A 21948-nucleotide genomic window follows, 5' to 3' on the forward strand; every position below is an offset into this window, starting at 1 on the left:
CACACACACACACACACACACACACACACACACACACACACACACACACACACAAAATATCATTAGGAAACTATTTTGATACCTTTTACTTAATTCAATTAATTAAATATTTTTTTTTGTAGAAAAACTACATGGGCTTAAAGATTAGGCCTACGTCTACAAACTTGTGAAACTACACACTGTCAAATGAACAAGTTTAATGACAGATTTTTGTTTCACGAATCTTTAATAACTTTTTAATAAAAATTTAGAGTCAGACATGAATTAAAGTTAAGACTTGTTTCAACAAGTGAGTCAGAAGTTAATTAATTAACCAATTTGAGTAATTCAGTAAATTCATTCAGTGAAGGATTCGCTGTCCTTTTCTGCATATCGCGGCACCGTTTTGTGGTCCGTTTTACACGCGGCGGCTCATTTTAACTTATTGCGGCCCATTTCGCGGCCGACCCATTGGCCCGCCCGTTTCCCCTGATGGCCAGTCCACCCCTGACTTTCCACTTTCACTAACTTGGATTTTTTAACCAACATCAGTCCTGATCATAACTACCAAATATTCATTCATTTTTAGTATTTTAACACTTTAAATGGCAGTTTGTTTACATAATGCCACTGTTGTTTAATACACACATACAACACACTCTGACATTCATACCAACACACCCACACAATTTTAGCTGCATCATTTATTCAATTGGCCTGCTGTGCTCTATAATACAGCAAACAGAAAATAGGAAAAAAGCATGTATTTGCTCCATAGGCTAAACATGAGAAAAATGGCGCCATCTTCTGGAAAATATTGACATTTAAAATTTTAAGCTAGGGATCAGGAATGAAAGCATAATGCTTTAATGGCACTGGGATCAAATGTTGCAGTTTTAATGGGTTTCAATGGGGACATTTTTGTCCTGATCAAATGTTGCAGTTTTAATGGGTTTCAATGGGGACATTTTTGTCCTGATCAAATGTTGCAGTTTTAATGGGTTTCAATGGGGACATTTTTGTCCTGATCAAATGTTGCAGTTTTAATGGGTTTCAATGGGGACATTTTTGTCCTGAAGGTCCTGAGTGTAACTATTTTGTGTACACAGAATATTATAGATGTATTATACAATTATATCAAAATTCCCCCCAAAATACACACTTTTGGCAAAATATATGCCGTTGCCATTAACACAGCCAAAATGATAAAAAAATATATATAAAAAAAATATATATATATATAACATAAATGAAACAGAGAAAAATGTCACGAATGTCGAACAAGGGTTAATAAAACGAATTTATCAAGGCTTTAAGGGACTTTTATTTTGCCCCTGTCAGATTTCAACTATGAAGTCGGAGACTTTTGTTTGGCCCACGTCAGCGCTTATGGGCGTTCGCGGGGGACTTTTATTTTGAAATGCCGCTGACAGCCAGCTAGCAAGTTTCTGAAAATAAATAAATAAAGAAAATCTCCTCCCTATCCTTGATGCCAAACGACTACATAAACCATAATACAAATAATTATTAATACTTCAGATTCCATAACATTACCCCAGAGGTGCTGTAGTCCGTTTAAACGAAAAAAAAAAAAAAAGTTATTCATATTAGCTGTTAGCGGATTAGCTTCAGGCTGTTTAACACAGGAGGTAAGTGACCTGCTTTTGAAAAATAATCTCGATTATTTCACAATAATTAAACCTGATGGTCTTTTAAAGGGATTGATCATCTGGGTTCCCCCAATCTCTTTATTTCAGAGCTAGTATGACAGCTAAACAGCTGTTAGCCACAAGACTGTTGAGTTGTATTAAATTATAGTGATTTATAGTAACACCACTGTGTGTAATCAATAAAACGTCAATAAAACATTATACTTTAATTAGCAAAAAATCTCATTCAATGTCTCCATGTATTAGGACCCGTTCCAGAGTTCCTACATTTTATTATATCTCACCATTGATATTTTAAAAGGTGATGTGGTGTAATTATTAAAGATCTGGGCTGCTTATTAAAAGGTTGTAATGTAATGTCACTTTGGATGAAAGCATATCTTTACTTATCATTTCTTGTTTGTGGCCTATGTGAGGTATAATTGATAGAAATAGATGTAGAAATGTAGTGATGAGAATAAAGTGAAATTGCAAGGATGCCAGGATAATTCTGATGTTTATATAGGATAAATTATGTCTTTTATTTTTGGTGTTGTTTTGTTTCAGGTCCTGCGCGGAGACAAAATGAAACTCTACAGTTTGAGCGTGTTGTATAAAGGTTCAACGAAGGCCAACCTGCTTAAAGCCGCATATGATCTGTCATCCTTTAGTTTCTTCCAGAGATCCAGGTGGGTTTTATCAATATATATATCTATAATTTATTTATTTTTTATTCTTTTTTACATTATTTTAGATGGTTAACGGATTGGTCACAAATCTGTTTATTATTATTATCAGTGTTGGGTAAGTTACTCTAAAAAAGTAATTAATTACTAGCCACTAATTACATCTTCTACAGTGTAATCAGATTACTGTACTTATTACTGTGTCTGAAAAGTAATTTATTACTAATTACTTTCTAAAGACTCTTATCAACTTCAACCAGATGAAAAATAGACGGATAGACTTGAAACTGTTCTTTTAATTCTTTCAAATAAATAATATAAATTGTTCATGAACGGGCCAAAGAATTTAAAGGGGCAGCGGGAAATTAGAAAACATATATTTTAACATTAGATGTTAAATATCAATTTTAAATTCACTATTGTTTTATATAGAATCATTCAATGGTCTATACAGTATTCAACGCAATTACATCAGAAGTAACTGTGATTAAATTACTGAAAAAATTAAGAGTAATCCTTTTCAATGAAAAATTAATTTAATTACTAAGTAATGCATTACACCCAACACTGATTATTATTGCAAATAACAGGCACTTACGTCTGTGTTGCCATAATTTGTGATAATTTCTGTGTTTATTTTCCAGTCTGCAGGAGTTTATGACGTTTACCAGCGCGCTTATTGTTGAACGTTCAGCTTTAGGAACTCGTGCGTCTGTCAAAGAACAAGGTCAGTGATTACATGTCAACATGGAGTGTGCAACTCGCTGGTCCTGATTGTAGCTGTTTAGGTTAATTGTAGTTTGAGCAGGATGATGCACTAGTTATTAGTAGGGATGCACCGATATGAACATTTTTGGCTGATACCGATATTTTAAAACTTCCCATTTTGTCATCAGATCACTGTTTTACTTAGGAATGCTTAAATAAGTGTCGTTTCCACAACTGTCACGTCTATTTATGGCGTTTTTTCCGCATTAGCGTGAGAACGAGACAAAAATTAAATGCTACATGTTCTTAGGAGTGCCAACCCTTCTAAATATTGTGACTATTATCATTTCTGGATTATTGTGTATTTGAATTCAGTTGAGTTTTTATTAAGTGTGTTACTTATTAATTATGAATAAGCCATCAGTTATTCATCTTAGCATTTTCATGGTTGAAACCGATATGACGATTTTTTAAATGTGGTCAATGAAACATTGGTGCATCCCTAGTTGTAAAGGAATGTTCCCGGTTCAATACAAGTTGATTTCAATCGAAGAGCATTTGTTGCATTATGTTTATTACCACAAAAAGTAATTTCAACTCGTCCCTCCTTTTCTTTAAAAAAAAGCAAAACTCGAGACCTGGGTAGCTCAGTGAGCATTAATGCTGAATTGGCCCGGTTGCTAGGGAGGGTAGAGTAACATGGGGTAACCTCCTCGTGGTCGCTATGATGTGGTTCTCGCTCTTGGTGAGTTGTGTGTGGATGCCGCGGAGAATAGTGTATAGCCTCCACACGCGCTACGTCCCCGCGGTAACGCGCTCGACAAGCCATGTGATAAGATGCGCGGATTGACTGTCTCAGACATGAAGGCAACTGAGATTCGTCCTCCGCGACCTGGATTGAGTCACTACGCCACCACGAGGACTTCGAGCACATTGGGAATTGGGCATTCCAAATTGGGGAGAAAAGGGGAGATAAAAACAATGGAAGTCAATGGGGCAAATATTTTGGAGGGTTTAAAGGCAGAAATGGAAACTTATAATTTTATAAAAGCCCTTACATTAATTCCTCTACTAAAACTCATGTGTTTTTCGAGCTGTAAATCTGTTTAAATCATCATTATTATAGTCGTTTTTGTTGACATTAAATCGTCATGGCAACGAAGTTGTAAAATTGGCTGTAACTTTACACAGATGCACTTAGTAAGTGATTTTATCACAGTAAAAGCATGTTAACACACACATTGTTTATGTATTCTGTCTATACTTTTGAAACAGTGAGTATTTTAACACCAAAAAAATTGGCCCACGTTCACATCCATTGTAAGTCTCTCACTGTGACCCAGATTTTTGCTTCTTTTTAAAGAAAAGGAGCGACCGAGTCAAAATAAATTTTTGTGGTAATCAATATTATGCCACAAATTCTGTCAATTGTGCTAAACTTGTATTGAACCTGAAATATTCCTTTAAGTCGGCTATGTCAGTTGTTTTCAAACGTTTTGATGCCAAGGACCCCCAAAATGTTATGATCCCTTTGAGGGACTCCCTGTGTGACAAAAGAAGTAAACATGATATTAAAAAGACTTCTTGTTTGCAAAATTGATTAATTGGCTTATATATTGTTATTGCACTAAAGTCAAAAGAGATTATTAAAATATTATCTGGAAAATATTGACTTCTTATTAAGTTGACAGTGTACCTTTCTTCTATTGGAGTGGTGGTGGCGTAGTGGGCTAAAGCACATAACTGGTAATCAGAAGGTTGCTGGTTCGATCCCCACAGTCACCACCATTGTGTCCTTGAGTAAGACACTTAACTCCAGGTTGCTCCGGGGGGATTGTCCCTGTAATAAGTGCACTGTAAGTCGCTTTGGATAAAAGCATCTGCCAAATGCATACATGTAAATGTAAATTGGAGTAATGCTAAATGTATATACGCGAAGAAAAGCATTCAGTTTTAATAGAAAACATTTTATTTGAACTATTTATAGTTATTGTGTAAAGCTATATACATTTGTAAAAGTACTCAGTAGCACATTGAATATTATTTCAAAGCAGCTTTAGAGAGAATAGTGAATTACAATGCTTGTCATAATTAAAAAAATTTCATAATAAATGAAATTATATGCGATTTATTTGAATTTCTTTCTATAATCGTAATTAATCAATGGTAATGGTAATAATGTCAAATAGTGTCAACGTTTGTACACTTCTTTTTCTTCTCTGAAATTTTTTGAGGATCCCCTAGCACCCCCTGCAGGTCCCCAGACCCCAGTTTGAAACCCCCCTGTGCTATGTAATTAGAAACCGTGCTTTTGTATGCCAAGAAATCAGGACAGAAAATTACAGCGGATCCATCACATCTTAAGTACAGAAAACATTTGTGGTGCCTGCACGTTAAGAAGAATGCTGATATGTTGAACTGTTTGTTTTTGTGTATTTTAGAGTACTTGTGTCATGTATACGTGCGCAATGACAATCTTGGAGGCGTGGTGATCGCAGACAGTGAATATCCCTCCAGAGTGGGTTTTACTTTACTCGATAAGGTATGCATGAATCATTGTCTTAATGGAAGTGCATTAAAGTTGCAATAATCCGTTCTTCTCACAATATTTAATAATTGTGGCCTGCCTGACCTGTTCTTATGATCAGTTGATTATTGCAAAAGTAACTTTTATTTTTTTTAACCACTTCAACGTGGGCACGGCCAGGAGCGTGTAGTAAGTTTATGATGAGTCAGTCATGGGGTGGCTGTGGCAGAGTGGGTCGGCCACTAATCCCAGGGTTGGTGGTTCGATTCATGGCCATCATGACTCCACATGCCGAAGTGTCCTTGGGCAAGACACTGAACCCCAAGTTGCTCCCAATGGCAGGCTAGTGCCTTGCATGGCAGCTCTGCCACCATTGGTGTGTGAATGTGTGTGTGAATGGGTGAATGAGTTCACAGTGTAAAGCGCTTTGAAAACTGCTAAGGTTAAAATAGTATTAAATAAGTGCAGACCATTTACCATGTGTGGTTCCATTTGAAAGCTTAGAATCTGAACTTTCCACAGAACTCCATCACTTTAGCATTTGTTACTTTTGTTACCTCCATGACACAAATGAGCGCCACCTTTCGATAATGATGTATAAATATAAATATAAATATGAAAGTTGTTCATATAGCACATACTGTAAATAGACATGTCATATTTCAAAAGAAAGCTCTCATTCTCAAACATTATTTTGTTGTCATAACACCATAGTTTGAATGTTAATCAAAATAATTATGTAGTTAAATATGAGTCATCAAAGAGAAACGTCTCTAGTCTGCATTTACCACTGCTTCTGTAAGCCCTAAACAACCACAAGCTCTATATCAACTCTTACCTTAGGTTGTTTTCTTTCAAATGAGCCATTGTTTACTTTTCTGTGAGCTTGTGTCTAATAAGATCAGAACAAAAATTGTAGTCCAGTAGAAAAGCATGATACACAAATCTTTGGTAAAATATGTTCTCAACTGTTGATAAAGAATCGTCGGATTGAGCTTCGAGATGTTCGACAACATAGTGAGGAAGGTCTATGCACTCTTCACTTACACTTGATTTCTATGGATGAGCGCATATGTTATTGCTCAGCTGCGTTAGAGCGCCACCTACATTTCAGTTCTGTATATTGTGATGGAAGGTTATAGAGAAAAGATTATTTTACTTTAAAGTAAGTACTTGCTGCCATCTAGTGGAATGAAATAAGACTTAGAGCAAACATAACCAGAATTACATGCTGGCAAACTTGGGGATATATGTTTATAATAAGATTGTAAACGTATACAATATTATTTGTGAATAATTGTAACCTTTTCTTAAAATTTTTGAGGTTTCCTGTAAAAATGAGACAAAATTTATGCAATCAGACCAATGAATGTGTGTATGGTGAGCTTTTAAATTTGGGTGTGCAGGCGGCAGACAAAACGTGCACCGGAGTTGGCAGTAGGGGTGGGTAAAAACATGGATTTTCGTTTGAAAGATATCGATACTTAAAACCCAAGATCGATGTTTTACTCTGTGTAACCCTCCTCTACAATGAGGAAATCACCCGCAGTCGCAACCAAATTTCACGCTATGCCACTAAAAATGTATATATTTGGCAACTGGCTGGTAAATGTTCAGATTTCACTCAGCAGTGATTGTAAATATAGTGGTGAAGTGTTCAGCAGCGAGATTCTTTAACTGTGTGTTGAGAGTAAAAGTTGTTCCATGTCCAAAGACGAGATCCACACAACCCATTTGTCATTAAATAATCGCTGTCCTTTTCTGCATATCGCGGTGCCGTTTTGTGATCCGTTCTGCATAATGCAGCTAATTGGTTCACCCGATGGCCAGTCTGCCCCTGAGCCCAAAGTGCATCGGCCCACCGGGAAAATGCCCGGTATGCCAGATTACCAGTCCAGCCTTGCTTATGTATCAGAATCGAATTGAGAAATCTGTATCGATACCCAGCCCTAGTTTGCATTATGCCACTCCTGCTAAAACTGCATTACACTTTTTTAATTTCCATTTAATCATTGAATGATACATCCAGCCAGTAAATACTTGTATTAATGATGAGGTATCACAGTGTGTTGTGGTTGTTTGCAGGTGTTGGATGAGTTCTCCAGGCAGGTGAACAGCATCGACTGGCCGTCTGGGTCACCAGCGACTATACAGTACACGGCACTGGACAGTCACCTGGCAAAATACCAGGTGAGGTTTGGAAATCCTCAAAGTATGGGTACTGCACAGTTTTAAGGCTGCTTGATTAATTACGATTGCACTGCATTTCAAATGTTTTGCTTTTCCAGAATCCTCGTGAGGCGGACGCTATGACCAAAGTGCAAGCTGAACTGGATGAAACTAAAATTATTTTGGTGAGCAAAAATGACACCTATGGAACTCCAGTGCACTGAAGTAATAAGTTGCTTTTGGTTTTTAACTTGTATTTTTATTTGTGCTTCCCGTAGCACAACACAATGGAGTCACTCCTAGATAGAGGAGAGAAACTGGATGATTTAGTGCAGAAATCTGAGCATCTGGGAAACCAATCGAAAGCCTTTTATAAAACGGTCAGTATCATTGACATGAAACAAAGCTTTGAACATATGCCTCATTCTATAATTGTGGGTACTTTGAATGTACAAAAACAAAGATCTTTCTCAATAAAACAACTTTAGCATTTAACAATGCAAAACTTTAGCATTAAACCTCTTTTTGATATTATAAAGGAAAGGATGTTTTCGCTACATGTTTGTCAACTATGTTACAGACGAACTGCCTGACATTACAGACACTGATTAAATGCTACATTTCAAGTAGGTGTAGATATTCATGTGATATTTGACACAGTAGGATCACGTCAACTATATTACCCAAGAGTTGACCCTATATGGTAATGGTAACTTATGCCTCCTACACACTACACGACTTTCAAAGACGTCGGATCGCGGTACCGTTCATATCACACAACTGTCTGTCTTGTCATTAAAGTCGTGGTGTTTTCAAATTGCACGAGGAATCTGCGACAGGGGTGAACACATTACAAAACATTTCACTATTGACGAATCCCCGACAACTCTTCCTGAACTCCAAATTACATTTCACAACCGAGTACACGTTAGAAGTGATGCGATATACGAAAACAAATGCATGATCATATGTTATGCATTTCAGAATATGATGTGCATGTTTTTAATCATATATTTTATTGGTTACAATATGAAAAAGTAGCTCCTACTGAAAAATCTTTCTTACCTGACTGTCCGAGAGAATTGGCGATTTCTCTCCAACTTTTCTCTTTCTCCACCCGGTTGTGCAACAGTTCAGAGGAAACATCAAATAGGCACTGATGCTCCTGCCAATGCTCCACTAATATTTCCTCCATTTCTTCGGTCCAATGAGACTTTCTGAGACCGCAGCCATGCTAGTTGATATTCTGTTGCAGGTACATCAGGACTCCTCCCACTGAAACGTTTCTTGCTCTCTCATTGGCTGTAGGTCAACTCTGCAGTTGTATTCAGTCAAAACATATTTCACACTGCACGTTTGGAGTCGCAGACGGGTCCAGATATTTAACATTCTAGATATCTCGCTGACATCGGCGACACGTCGGTACGTCTCTCAAATCACGTCTTTGATAGTTCCTACATTGCGTTCGTCGCTCACGGGAGCGAGCTCCGATTTGCCTACGATTGTAAGCTTTTGTCAGCGATCTCCACAAATCTGTCGGCGAGTGAACATCGGGCTTAAAATCGCGTAGTTGGCATTAGTTGACATGTAACATAGTTGACAACTCCCCCATTTTGACTTGTAATGTCAGTGGCCTTGCCTGGCCAACCACATGTCATATACTTGATCAGGTTAACCTCAAAATGTAATATATATTTGAGTTAAAATCATACAAATATTGCAAACCATAACAATGTACTCAACATAGTTGACGGTCAGCAGGGCTGGGAAGAGAAATCAGCCCGAATTTTACAGGGCAACTGGCCCAAAAGTTGTTGAGTGAGGCAGGGCAAAAATTGCTCGCTGTCCTTTAATGCATATCGCAGCACCGTTTTTTGGTCCGTTCTGCATAATGCGACGGGTCATTTTAGCTTATCGCGGCCCATTCAGCACGTTTCACGGCTGACCCACCGGCCGGTTCGGTTCTGCCGATGGCCAGTCCGCCCCTGATCGCCCCCAAAGTGAATCGGCCCACCGGGAAAATGCCCGGTATGCCAGATTACCAGTTCAGCCCTGACGTCAGTTAATATAAACCTTGACACTATGCTATTGTAATTTTAAATTAATTGACTCATTTTTTTTATTAAAATTGAAATAAATTAAAGGACACTCGACATTGTGTTCAAAATGTCTTCACATAATGCTGGTCACATGGTTTTGGGATATACCATGATTTAGTTGTTTGGGGGTGTTTGTTTGGTAACATGGTTGACAGAACTTTTGTGGACATGAGTGAAAAAAAAGTGAAGTGTTTAGAATTAAATATATATATATATATATATATATATATATATATATATATATATATATATATATATATATATAGATAGATAGATAATATTGACTTTTTGTATACATTATTTTGAATTTAAGACCCACTCACTTCAATGCAAAAACGGTCAATTAAAAAACATCATGGCAATTTCAAGCAAAACGAAAACTGGGGTGCACAAAATATTTGTTGTGATATTATAACATGCTTTCCCTTAATGGATAAAATGGTATATTTCTGAAGAAACTAGTTAGAAAATATATATTTATCATCAGTTGACATTGAATGTACCCTAAATTATAGAACGAGCCATATGCGTGTTTTATGCGGCTGTGGCTCAGGTGGTAGAGCGGGTCGGCCATTAATCGCAGGTTTGGCGGCCCACATGACTCCACATGCCGAAGTGTCCTTGGGCAAGACACTGAACCCCAAGTTGCTCCCAATGGCAGGCTAGCACCTTTCATTACATCTCTGCCATCATTGGTGTACGAGTTTAAGTGAATGTGTGAATGGGACACAGTGTAAATCGCTTTGGTAACCTCTAAGGTTAAAAAAAGGCGCTATATAAGTACAGACCATATTCAAATTAACTGGAATTTTACTTTTAATCTGCCTTTGGGTAAATCAATCTGTACAGGCCATGTTTCACCCCCATAATAAAACACAAAACAGCCTTTCATTTCTTATTTAAATTTTACTGTGATTACACAGAAATGTCTTTATATGTATTGAGATATCATTCTTGTTACACAATCGCAAGTTTCATCGGAATAGAGTTTTGTGATGTTTTACGGATGATGTTGAACGGTTGTGTTTTGTACCTTTCTAGGCACGCAAGCAGAACTCGTGCTGTGAGGTCATGTGATCACTATGAAGTATCTAATTGGACTGGACTCTTTTTGGCCACACTTCCTCTCTCTTTCTGTTTTTTTCTCTCTTTCTCTCTTTTGGTCTGGGCTGGTGCGCTCACTGTGCATCAGTCATGGTAAATGCAGAACAGAGGGAACTGAACTGACATTATACGATAAAAGGCTCAGAGGGGGCTGATTTCCCATCATGCACCACACTTACTCTGCCATCCGTTTTGATGTTGTTTTTGGTGTCCCTTTGAAGGGTACGTGAAGCTCTCGACGGTTCCTCAGGGTCTGGCCCAAACGCAAAGGATACGATAAAAGCATAGATGGGGTCGCGATACATGTCCCCGCTGTGCCTTACTTGTAGTCGACAAAAATGTTGATATTAGACAGCTATTCAGACTGTTTATTTAGCCTTATAAACGAAGGACGTTTTGGGTGAAAATGCTGCAATCTCAATTTAGTGCTCATTATTCGGCTTTGGCAGTTTTGAAGCGCCTTGTTAGAGTGAAAATGTAGTGTTTCGTCCTGGGTGAATCCTTTTTTTTAAATGTGAAAATGCAAAATAATGTGCTAATAACTACTGGATTTAAATGACTATCTGGAGTGATATTTGCATAAATCTTCAACATTGTGCACCGTGTAAGTGGCTGACCAAATTAAATGTTTCCAAGTCTGTTTCTAGAATTATTTGTACAATTCTTATACTTTTCTCTCTTGAAAATGTAAATAAATAATTGATCATATTGACTTTGGTTTCCTGCATCATTTCCGGGAGTTTTTATTGCAATTCGGGTTTTAATACTTTGTCAACGCACATACAAAACATTCCTGCAATATTTAGTTTTGATTAAAACGTTATGTGGCAGCGGGGGCGTGGTCAAGCGCCCGTCCGGGAGAGAAAAGCGGTAAGGGCGTTGACCACGCCCCCGCTGCCACACGTTATACTGTAAATATACCAGCAAGCGATTTATAAAAAATATGTGATATTTGAAAATGTTAATAAAGCCTTAACGTGTGGTTTGCTTTGAAATCAGCCTCCCTGACCCCTGTGCAATGGCAGATTATCTCCGCAATCCTGTGTGTAAATCAGTGCCGTTTCTGTGGTTGTGCTCACTTTGTTTAAATGAAACTTGCTGGATCTCGTAAATGCTGTATTCACATGAATCTCATGAAAACGGCAAAAAAAAAAATTTTTGCATGATAAAAATGAAGCCTATTTTTGAATTGTGACTATTTTGATGTACATTTAAACACAACTCCTCCAAAAGTGTCTTTGCCGTAATGCACACTGTTGGAGAAGCAACTTTAAAACAGTTGCTTTCCAAGCTTAAAACTACTCATAACTTAACCCTCCTATGGCATTGAAAAGTGGCACCTGCCTTTGGTATTCGTGGTCATTTTTGACCGGAAGTGTCAGATGTGTACATTTTTTGATGATGATGATACCATTTCTTCTTCCCTGAAGTAAGAACAATTATGCATTTATTTTGGGATGCTATTTTGATCTTATTTACATTTCTAAATGTTACCATTAATTTGCATATACAAATAAGCAAATTGTAAAAGTTAAGAAATAAAAAAACTTTTTTATAACCTACACTATCTATAAGTTGAAACATGAGCAAAATATGAGAATGTGACATGAATTGGAGGCAGATTGCAACAAAATATAAATAACACGACTTGAAAATCATGTGATGCCAGTAACAGCCAGTAGATGACTGTAACACAAACTGTGTGTTTGATGACTCGTAACCTGATTTAATATTTTATCACAAGATCTGCATTTGAATATATATTAAGACATTATCAAACTATTATTTGTCAAAGTTTAGCATTTTAAAATTGATTTAACTGCAAAAACTGACACTTCAATGTCATTATGCTGCAATCAAACCTGACCATGGTGTTACAAACAGAAAACACAGAATAAGCATTTTTCTACCAATAATTTATTTCAAACATAAACATTGAAAGTAAATGCATAATAATGTCAAGATATGCTAAATTCAGTTAAAGTCCAAAACAGAAGAATCACAGTAAACAATTAGCAATTTAAAACTTTCTATAGTAAAAGTGTTTGTGTGTGTGTGTGTGTGTCAGATTAGCTGTAAAACATCAGATGACTGTATTGTCAACAATTACAAAAGATGGCTGTTGAGCTCCTTATTGATGCCCTTGTGTGTGTGTGTGTGTGTGTGTGTGTGTGTGTGTGTGTGTGTGTGTGTGTGTGTGTGTGTGTGTGTGTGTGTGTGTTTTCTGAATTGTTTTATCATCTCACCCCTTCATTTCTGAGTGTGTGTGTTTAGCATTGTGACTGATTTGTTTTAATTTTTTTGACAAATGTAAAAAAAAAAAAAAAGCTCTGTAATAGTCTCACCAGTTCATTTGTGTTTGAGTGGGTGTGTACAGTATGTTTTATACTGAGGATGTTTTAGAGTCTCACCCTGTAATTTCTGTCTGTTTTCTGTTTTGTTTTTGCCTTTCCCATTCATTTTCAATGGTCGGTCAATTTTGACTGCGAATACCAAATGTGGCGTTTTTTGTTGTTGTTTTTTTTACATCCATTTAGACATCAAATCAAGCCCATTTTTTAAATTCTATTTCAGATGGCAAATGGAGTTAAAATCACCAAGTCTTGTACTGCTCAGATAAAGGAAATTTATTTCGGTCAAAATTGACCGAACACCATAGGAGGGTTAAAATAGTCACAAATCCAGTCAAGCTAGTCTTTTTTAATTAAAAGTGAATAGCTACATTTCAAGTTGCTAACCAAAAGTAGCTAACGTCATTGAAGCTATTTAAAAATAGAAAATATGGTAACACTTTACAATAACATTGCATTTGTTAACATTAGTAAACAACATAAGTTAACAACACTTTTACAGCAGTTATTCATCTTGGTTGCAAAATATACTAATCAATATTATAATAAGTTGAAACTAATGTTTCTGCATTATGAAATAACATGAATTAATGAACAACTGTATTTTCATAAATTACCATTAACTAAGATTATTAAATTCTGTTAAAATATATTTGTTCATTGTCAGTTCATACATTTACTGATGCTAACAAATTGAATAATTTTAAAATATAACATGACAAACGTAGCAATTTGTAACGCTTAAGCGCTACTCGGAAAATGTAGCACTTTATGGAGTGAAACGCTTCTGAACGATGTCGTTAAGTAGCGTTGCTACGTTAGTTAATCCCAAGTGTGCCGCACAAGCCCTCAAAAGTGAAGCCAAAACGTCTCGATCGCCCCCCGGTGGCTGGTCCTAGTATAGGTCATAAACCCCGCCTCCCCATGTTATTCAACGGGACGTGAGACCAACTAAACAATTAAATTACACTTCACATATCTTTTTTCCAAAGATAGTTTCTGTCATTTACTGTCGTTTCTATCACGTTGATGTCATTTCAAGTGTTTGTTTTCAAAATAAGTTTGTTTTTAGTTATTTGATGCTATAAAAACGGTGCTGTGACATCATGATTGACAGCTGTGATTGACAGGTTCTCTGAGCGAAGTAGTCACTGAAGCACCAACTGACTTTTTTTCAGGATATTCGGAGGACTGAGGAGATTGGAGCTTTAAATTTAATATCTAAATTTCTATAATTAATTATTTCACACCGTCATAAGTCAAAAGTGTGTTCGCGATTGATTCAGCGAGAGTGAGGGCGGGGCCTTGATTTCGCGGCTTTACTTCCTGCTCACTACTGCGCAGGTCTGGTCCCGAAATCGCAACTGCGCAGACTCAAGTCCCAAGATGTCAGCGCCATATCGGGACACTGGCGGCTTCAGTTCTCACCAATGGAAAAGAGCGAAGGGGCGTCGTCCATCTTTTTTTACAGTCTATGGTTCATCCCCAACACTAGTAACGCTTCATGATTTACTTAACTCTCGGTGGTGATTCTCAGGATGACTACTGTAATACAATGTTTTCTTTAGATCGCCGTAAGCTCGTACAGCTAATATCACCATGATGTACAAATTCTTTACATATTAAATGTTATACAATTATTATTTTTTATTATCTTAATAGTCCTAAACATAGGCTTCATTCTTTTGATGCAAATTTGTATAATTTTTTGAATGCCCAATTCAAATTACTTAGTAGGGCCTCGTGTTGGCGTGGTTACTCGCCTCAATCTGGGTGGTGGAGGACAAGTCTCAGTTTCTTCCGCTTCTCAGACCGTCAATCGGCGCATCTTATCACGTGACTCGTTGTGCATGACACCGCGGAGACTCACAGCATGTGGAGGCTCATGCTACTCTCCACGATCCACACACAACTCACCACACGCCCCACTGAGAGCGAGAACCACTAATCGCCACCACGAGGAGGTTACCCCATGTGACTCTACCCTCCCTAGCAACCGGGCCAATTTGGTGTGACCCGCTGGAGTCACTCGGCACGCCCTGGATTCAAAGTCACGACTCCAGGGGTGATAGTCAGTGTCAATACTCGCTGAGATAGTTTCCTGAGATTCACCTTTTCGATCTAACGATGCTTTTGCTGCTAACAGCCTCAAGGCTCAATTCTTGTATTGTGGTTCAGAGTTAACCTTTTTCTTTTCTATAATGCTTTTAAAATCCATGCACAAAAGTTTGGGGTGGAAGCAGCTGGAAAACCAGCTAAAACTAGATTCATACTAGCACATACTTCGATTCATCCCGACCACTTATGTTGTGGTTTTTATACATCATCGGACCAGACGTGGATTATAATTTCTCACTCCATGAAATGTTGCGTGTAAATCTTCAGTAAACGTTTGTACTGCAGTTTCATTGGTGTGCATGTGTGATTGAGATTTCAGCACAGGTGTGATCCGTGTGTTCATGATAATACAGGAAATAGAAAAGTGTTGTACTGAGAATATTTGTGTGCTCAATGTATGTGTCTCCTCTTTGCCTCCGCAATGTAACTAACTGTTGATATAGTTGAAGAGGTGCCTTTTTCTGGTATTTGCCAAAGCATTGCCGGCTCATTTTACTAGCTTGCCATTGTGGCAAAGCACTAAATGATGTTGTATAAAAAAAAAATGGTACCCTATCACATAATCATTAAATGTACTAAAATGTAACGTGCAAATAAATAGTTGGCATTAACAAAACATGTCTTTCATTTTTTATTTAAATCTTGTATGGGTCATTTTAACTTAAAACTGCCATATTTATTACAGTTTGACTATTTAATTTAGTTATACATACAACTTAATGCAATAAATCATTCTACTGTGAATGAATGCAAGTGTCTAGCCTATGCTTCTTAAATATAAAGCTACCTTCTTTTATTGGATCTTTAGCTGAAAACGAAGAATTTCAAAAGTCGATACTAAAATAATAAAAAAAAAGAGGTCATGATACCAGTATTTCTGCGGTACCGGTATAGTATAGACTCCTGCTTCTAAATGCTAACACACAAATTTGACATATTTGGGCGAAAAATAATGCACAATTAATCTAATTAAAATCGTGATATGCCTTTGTTTGATTATTAAGCCCATCTGAAGGGGGAGCCTACAAGGTTAGCATAGAATAGCATAATGCAGCGGTCCCATAGACATGCCTGTCCAGGAAAAAATAGGCTGTTCTTTTTGAATGGATGTTTATGGAGGAGATATTCAGAAGACCTGAAATGCATTGTGGGGGAAAATATCACTAGGTGAAAACCCTTTTTTTAGGTGTCTTAGTGACTTCCTATGGAAGCCCTGAACCACAAGTTGGAAAAAAATTTTTTTTTAATTGTGTCTTAGATTTGTTTTTCTCTCTTCAAAAAATATTTTTTTTTCTCTCTTCAAAAATATATATTTTTTCTCTTGGGAAAAAAAAAAGAAAAGAAAAGGAATGCAGTACCAACCTTGGCCACCAGGTGCCACTATCAGTAAACATGTAATCTTGTGCTTTTAATGCTTTCTCTGTTGCTATATGTCATGTGCAGACTTTCATGGTGAAATGTAATTATGGTAATATATTTTATTATAAGAAGTTGTCTATGCTTTAGAAACTACTGCAGAAGTGAAGAGTTCCAGATGAAGAATGTCAAAAATATCCAAATATTGTTGGTCTGTCTAAACATGAGATTGGTGAGGGGTGAGGAATCACCTATAGTATCGCTCCCCGGGTTATACTTTCAGAGATTAAAAGAGACTTTTAAGAAACTACGTTTTTAAATATAATTGTATCACATTAAAACATTTTCCACCCAGTTCATCAAAAATGAAATGTTTAAGGTGAGAATTAAGAGAAAGCATTAAAAGCACAAGATTATATGTTTACTGATAGTGGCACCTGGTGGCCAAGGTTGGTACCGCATTCCTTCTTTTGAAGAGAGAAAAATAAATTAAAAGAGAGGGAAAAAAACATTTTTGAAGAGAGAAAACACATTTGAATAGGGGAAAAAAATTAAGACTTAAGACTTAGGCTCAGGATGGAACCATAGACTGTAAAAAAAAAGATGGACGACGCCCCTTCGCTCTTTTCCATTGGTGAGAACTGAAGCCGCCAGTGTCCCGATATGGTGCTGACATCTTGGGACTTGAGTCTGCGCAGTTGCGATTTCGGCACCAGACCTGCGCAGTAGTGAGCAGGAAGTAAAGCCGCGAAATCGAGGCCCCGCCCTCACTCTCGCTGAATCAATCGCAAGCACACGCCCCTGCACTTTTGACTTTTGATGGTGTGAAATAATTAATTATAGAAATTTAGATATTAAATTTAAAGCTCCAATCTCCTCAGTCCTCCGAAGATCCCGAAAAAAATTCAGTTGGTGCTTCAGTGACTACTTCACTCCTGTCAATCACAACTGTCAATCATGATGTCACAGCAGCGTTTTTATAGCATCAAATAACTAAAAACAAACTTATTTTGAAAACAAACACTTGAAATTACATCAACGTGATAGAAACGACAGTAAATGACAGAAACTATCTTTGGAAAAAAGATATGTGAAGTGTAATTTAATTGTTTAGTTGGTCTCACGTCCCGTTGAATAAGATGGGGAGGCGGGGTTTATGACCTATACTAGGACCAGTCACCGGGGGGCGATCGAGACGTTTTGGCTTCACTTTTGAGGGCTTGTGCGGCACACTTGGATGGAACTGAGACACATTTATTTATTTATTTATTTTCTACTTCTTTTTTTTTTCACCTTGCGGTTCAGGGCTTCCGTAACTTCCTGAGCATATGTCCTAAAAAAAAAAAAAAAATTCTAAAAAAGGTTTTTAATATATTTTTTAAGCTCAATAGTAGACTCTCAAACATACTATATATTTTGTTTTTTACTTGATTAAGATTTGCAAAACATTCTTGTTTTTATTGTACAGCAATAAATCAGCAGATCAAGTAACAGCAGTCATCTGTCACCCTTGTAAGATTTCATGCTTAATGACAGTGGCACCTGGTGGCCGGGGTTTGTACCGCATGCTAAATGTTAGCTAGCAAGCAAAATAACTAAGAATAAACTGCTTTTGTGAGGAAACAGCTCATCACTTAATGAATTAACCGCCTGTCTGGCGATCTTCAACCTGTTTTACATGTTAGAGATAAAGTAATACAAATGTATAGATTAGGGAATGGGTACAAAATAATATCCAAATGTTTGGATATCGCACTGGTGCTTCTGTACCCCAAAATACTAAAAAAATAATTATTGCAGCAAAAGGTGGCGCGACCAAATATGAATGTTTGGGGGATGAATATTTATGCAAGCATAAATATATATAATCCAAAAATATTTCCCAACCAAAAAATGCGACAATACCTGATTTTAAGTTTAAGTGTTTTAAATAAAAATCTGAATTTTAATTAATATATAATTGGTCAAGGGTCTGAATAGTTTCGCAAGGCACTGTATATATTTTAGTCATGTCCCTCACTCCCACCATGATCCGACCCTTAAAATTAATTTGGTTGATGTAACCTTATGTAGTCAGGATCATTCACCACCACTTTGTCAAATGCATATAATGGGTGCTTAAGCAAAACCATTTGAGAACCATTGCACAAAGTTGAGCAGATATTTGTATTCTAACTATTAAATGTGTTGTAATAATATGAATTAATTCTATTAAATAAAAATTACCTGAACAATGTGCATAAATTTGAATGAGAAATTATCTTTGTTTGGCAGACCTGAATCTCTTATATGGATGAAATTGCATTGCATTGCATTGGATGAATCTATGCATAACTACATTTGAGTGCATTTAAATGGGCCATTCACAATGTCAAATTTACCTTAATATATATCTGACATATAGTTTTGCTGGGCAATCAAGGCCAACAGGACGGTTGGTGAAATGGTCACTGTTGAATCTTTGCTAAGTGTGGCATTTATTGATCTTGTAAATGTGTTTCTGTGCATTCCAAATAAACGTGAATTTCTATAAAGTGTTTAATTTGTTGCATAATCTGGTTAATTTTAAATGATCTACAAAGTAACATTATCTAGCTGAATATTTATGTATTTTTTGGAGTCATCAGTAGGAATGTGCTGAAGATTGAAAATGACTGATGCATGAATGACCTGCCTGGGACATCAACAATTAAAACTTAATGTTAAACCCTGTCAGGGCACTGCATATCATGAAATACATTCGCAACAGGACATGGTTATTATTTAAAACCTAGAAATCAACTTTGTTGATTATTTTTGGTCACTAGTTCTGTACTCCCATTTTCCCCCAAAACTTATTTTATGTTTAAGAGATAAAAACGTCCCTACTGAAAACCAAAATGTCCACGATTGAGACCACAACACAATCTATGAAGTAGATCTTTATTAAAGATGAAAGATACAATATAATATTTTGAATATGCATAAAGAACATTTGAAACATACAGTGTGACACAAACATCCACCTGCATGTCTGATTCAGACATACGTTACAGTCTCGGAAGTCTTCTCATGTCCGTCATAGTGAACACTTGTCAAAACGGTCTAATTTCCAGCTGACAAACACACGGTCCACACAACTAGTTCTGTCCAGATATCCACAAAACGTCCCTCCCAATCCCAAAGTCTCTCCGAGTCAGTTGTTGGCAGCAGGTTCCTGGAAATCTTTTGCCATTAGGATTTACCGGCTCCTCTTTTCTGCAGGTTTCTTTCTTGCGTAGCAGAAACTCTTTAGGCGGTTTTTGCCTCTGAAATTCTTCTGCATACAAAAGGACAACACAAATAGAAAACATTTAATCATGCTGCATAAGTACTATTTTAATGACCATGAAGAATTGTGCATCTCCAATAGTGGTCGAAAGATTTTGCTGATACTGATAAATAAGGTGGCGGGAAAGGCTGATAACGATAAATCTTCTGATTCTTTTTTAAGATAGATTTATAGAATGTAAAAAAGACATTAAAATGACGGGTACAGGGGTCCTGGGTAGCGAGTATTGACGCTGACTACCACCCTTGGAGTCGTGAGTTTGAATCTAGGGCATACTGAGTGACTACAGTCAGGTTTCCTAAGCAACCAAATTGCCCCGGTTGCTAGGGAGGGTAGTGTCACATGGGGTCTCCTCATGGTCTCTATAATGTGGTTCTCGCTTTCGGTGGGACGCGTGGCGAGTTGTGCGTTGATGCCACGGAGATTAGCGTGAATACTCGCTACATGCCATGTCTCCACGGTAACAGCTCAACAAGCCACATGATAGGATGTGTGGATTGACGGTCTCAGAAGCGGAGGCAACTGAGATTCGTCCTCCGCCACCCGGATTGAGGCGAGTCACGATGCCACCACGAGGACTTTGGGTTCGCACTTGTAGTTTGGTTCTCTTGGTCCGGACCAAAAAAGAAAATGATACATTTAGTCCTGGTTCGCTTGGCGTTCACACTGGCCATTTTAACACCGAACCACCAAAATATATGAAACAAAAGGCATCAGGAAAAAGTCACAACCTGATTGGACCGCTTTTATGACGTACATTTTGCCGATGACGGAACTTGCTGAACATCCAAAACAATGCTGGCTGCTGGGCGAAATGCGCTCGTTGGATGTATATATGGTGGTATTTTTAAAGGGTAACTAAACACCTGCTCAGAGTCTGACTCCACCCACTAGAAATATTTGAAAATGCAGGAAAAGTGGGCAGACCCCGGCGGGGATAGAGGGAACGAACCGAGTGCGGGGCTGAGCGTGGGGGCACCTGAGACTCGTAGTGACGGATTAATTGACAGCTGCTGTCAGACTCTATGTTATTATTATTCCTCACACGGTCGCAAGACGACATGTACATGAATCTGGCGTGGTGAGCTGGAACCTGCTTACGTCAGCTGTCACCGCTTACGTCACGAAGTACCGCAACAGCCAATAGGAAAATTCAACTGCAGTAGCCACCGTTCAACCTGAAGAGGGCAGCACTCAGACGTTTTTACACCATATATTGTAGAATTAAAACACTTTATACACAAATGTCAAATAAATTACTTGAATCAATGACCAGTACTAATAAAGCCCCATGCTTACAGATCATTAACTAAAAAAGGTTGGTTTAGGGTTTAGTTACCCTTTAACAGAGTTAATAAAATGTGTAAAGGAGTCAAAACAGCGCCAGGAATTCCTCCGTTGTACACACAAACAGAGATATGCTGCAAGGACGTCTGACAGGCGGTTCCGACACCTGTCCCGAACTGTAAAAGAACCAGGTATTGTATGCTTGAGGTCAGTATTAGGCAAATTACTTCCTGTTTTTGGTCCGTTTAGACGTCTTTGGTCCATGCTGCGTTCATATATCAATGGAACCGCACCAGAGTTTGTTTGGATGCGGACCGAGACCCCACTATACAGGCGGTCTCGGACTTGTTCAAATGAACCGCACTAACAGACCAATCGCACCAGAGTTTGTTTTAATCGAACCAAACCTGCCAAGTGTGAACCCACCCTTAGAGCGCATTGGGAATTGGGATTTTTCCGATAGCCGATTGTTCCAAAAGGTAACTATCGGCACAATTAATCGGTAAAACCAATATATCGGTCTGCCTGTAGTCTCCAATGGTTTCCCAATCACTAGTAACTCCTGTCAACACACCATTATCATTGTGAATAACGCTAGTAATAAT

The 21948-nt window shown here is 37.6% G+C and overlaps 1 protein-coding gene across 1 annotated transcript; it reads left to right on the plus strand.

The window, feature by feature from the left end:
• Positions 1–1415: 1415 nt before the first annotated feature.
• LOC127636593 (synaptobrevin homolog YKT6-like) lies at positions 1416–11712 on the plus strand. The gene is made up of 8 exons (XM_052117221.1): positions 1416–1628; positions 2196–2317; positions 2959–3041; positions 5464–5564; positions 7635–7739; positions 7838–7903; positions 7997–8098; positions 10859–11712. Exons 2-8 carry the CDS (start codon positions 2214–2216, stop codon positions 10892–10894), a joined length of 597 nt encoding a protein of 198 aa, XP_051973181.1. The 5' UTR covers positions 1416–1628; positions 2196–2213; the 3' UTR covers positions 10895–11712.
• Positions 11713–21948: the final 10236 nt, after the last annotated feature.

Source organism: Xyrauchen texanus, chromosome 44 (assembly GCF_025860055.1).
Source record: "Xyrauchen texanus isolate HMW12.3.18 chromosome 44, RBS_HiC_50CHRs, whole genome shotgun sequence".
Classification (NCBI taxonomy): Eukaryota; Metazoa; Chordata; class Actinopteri; order Cypriniformes; family Catostomidae; genus Xyrauchen; species Xyrauchen texanus.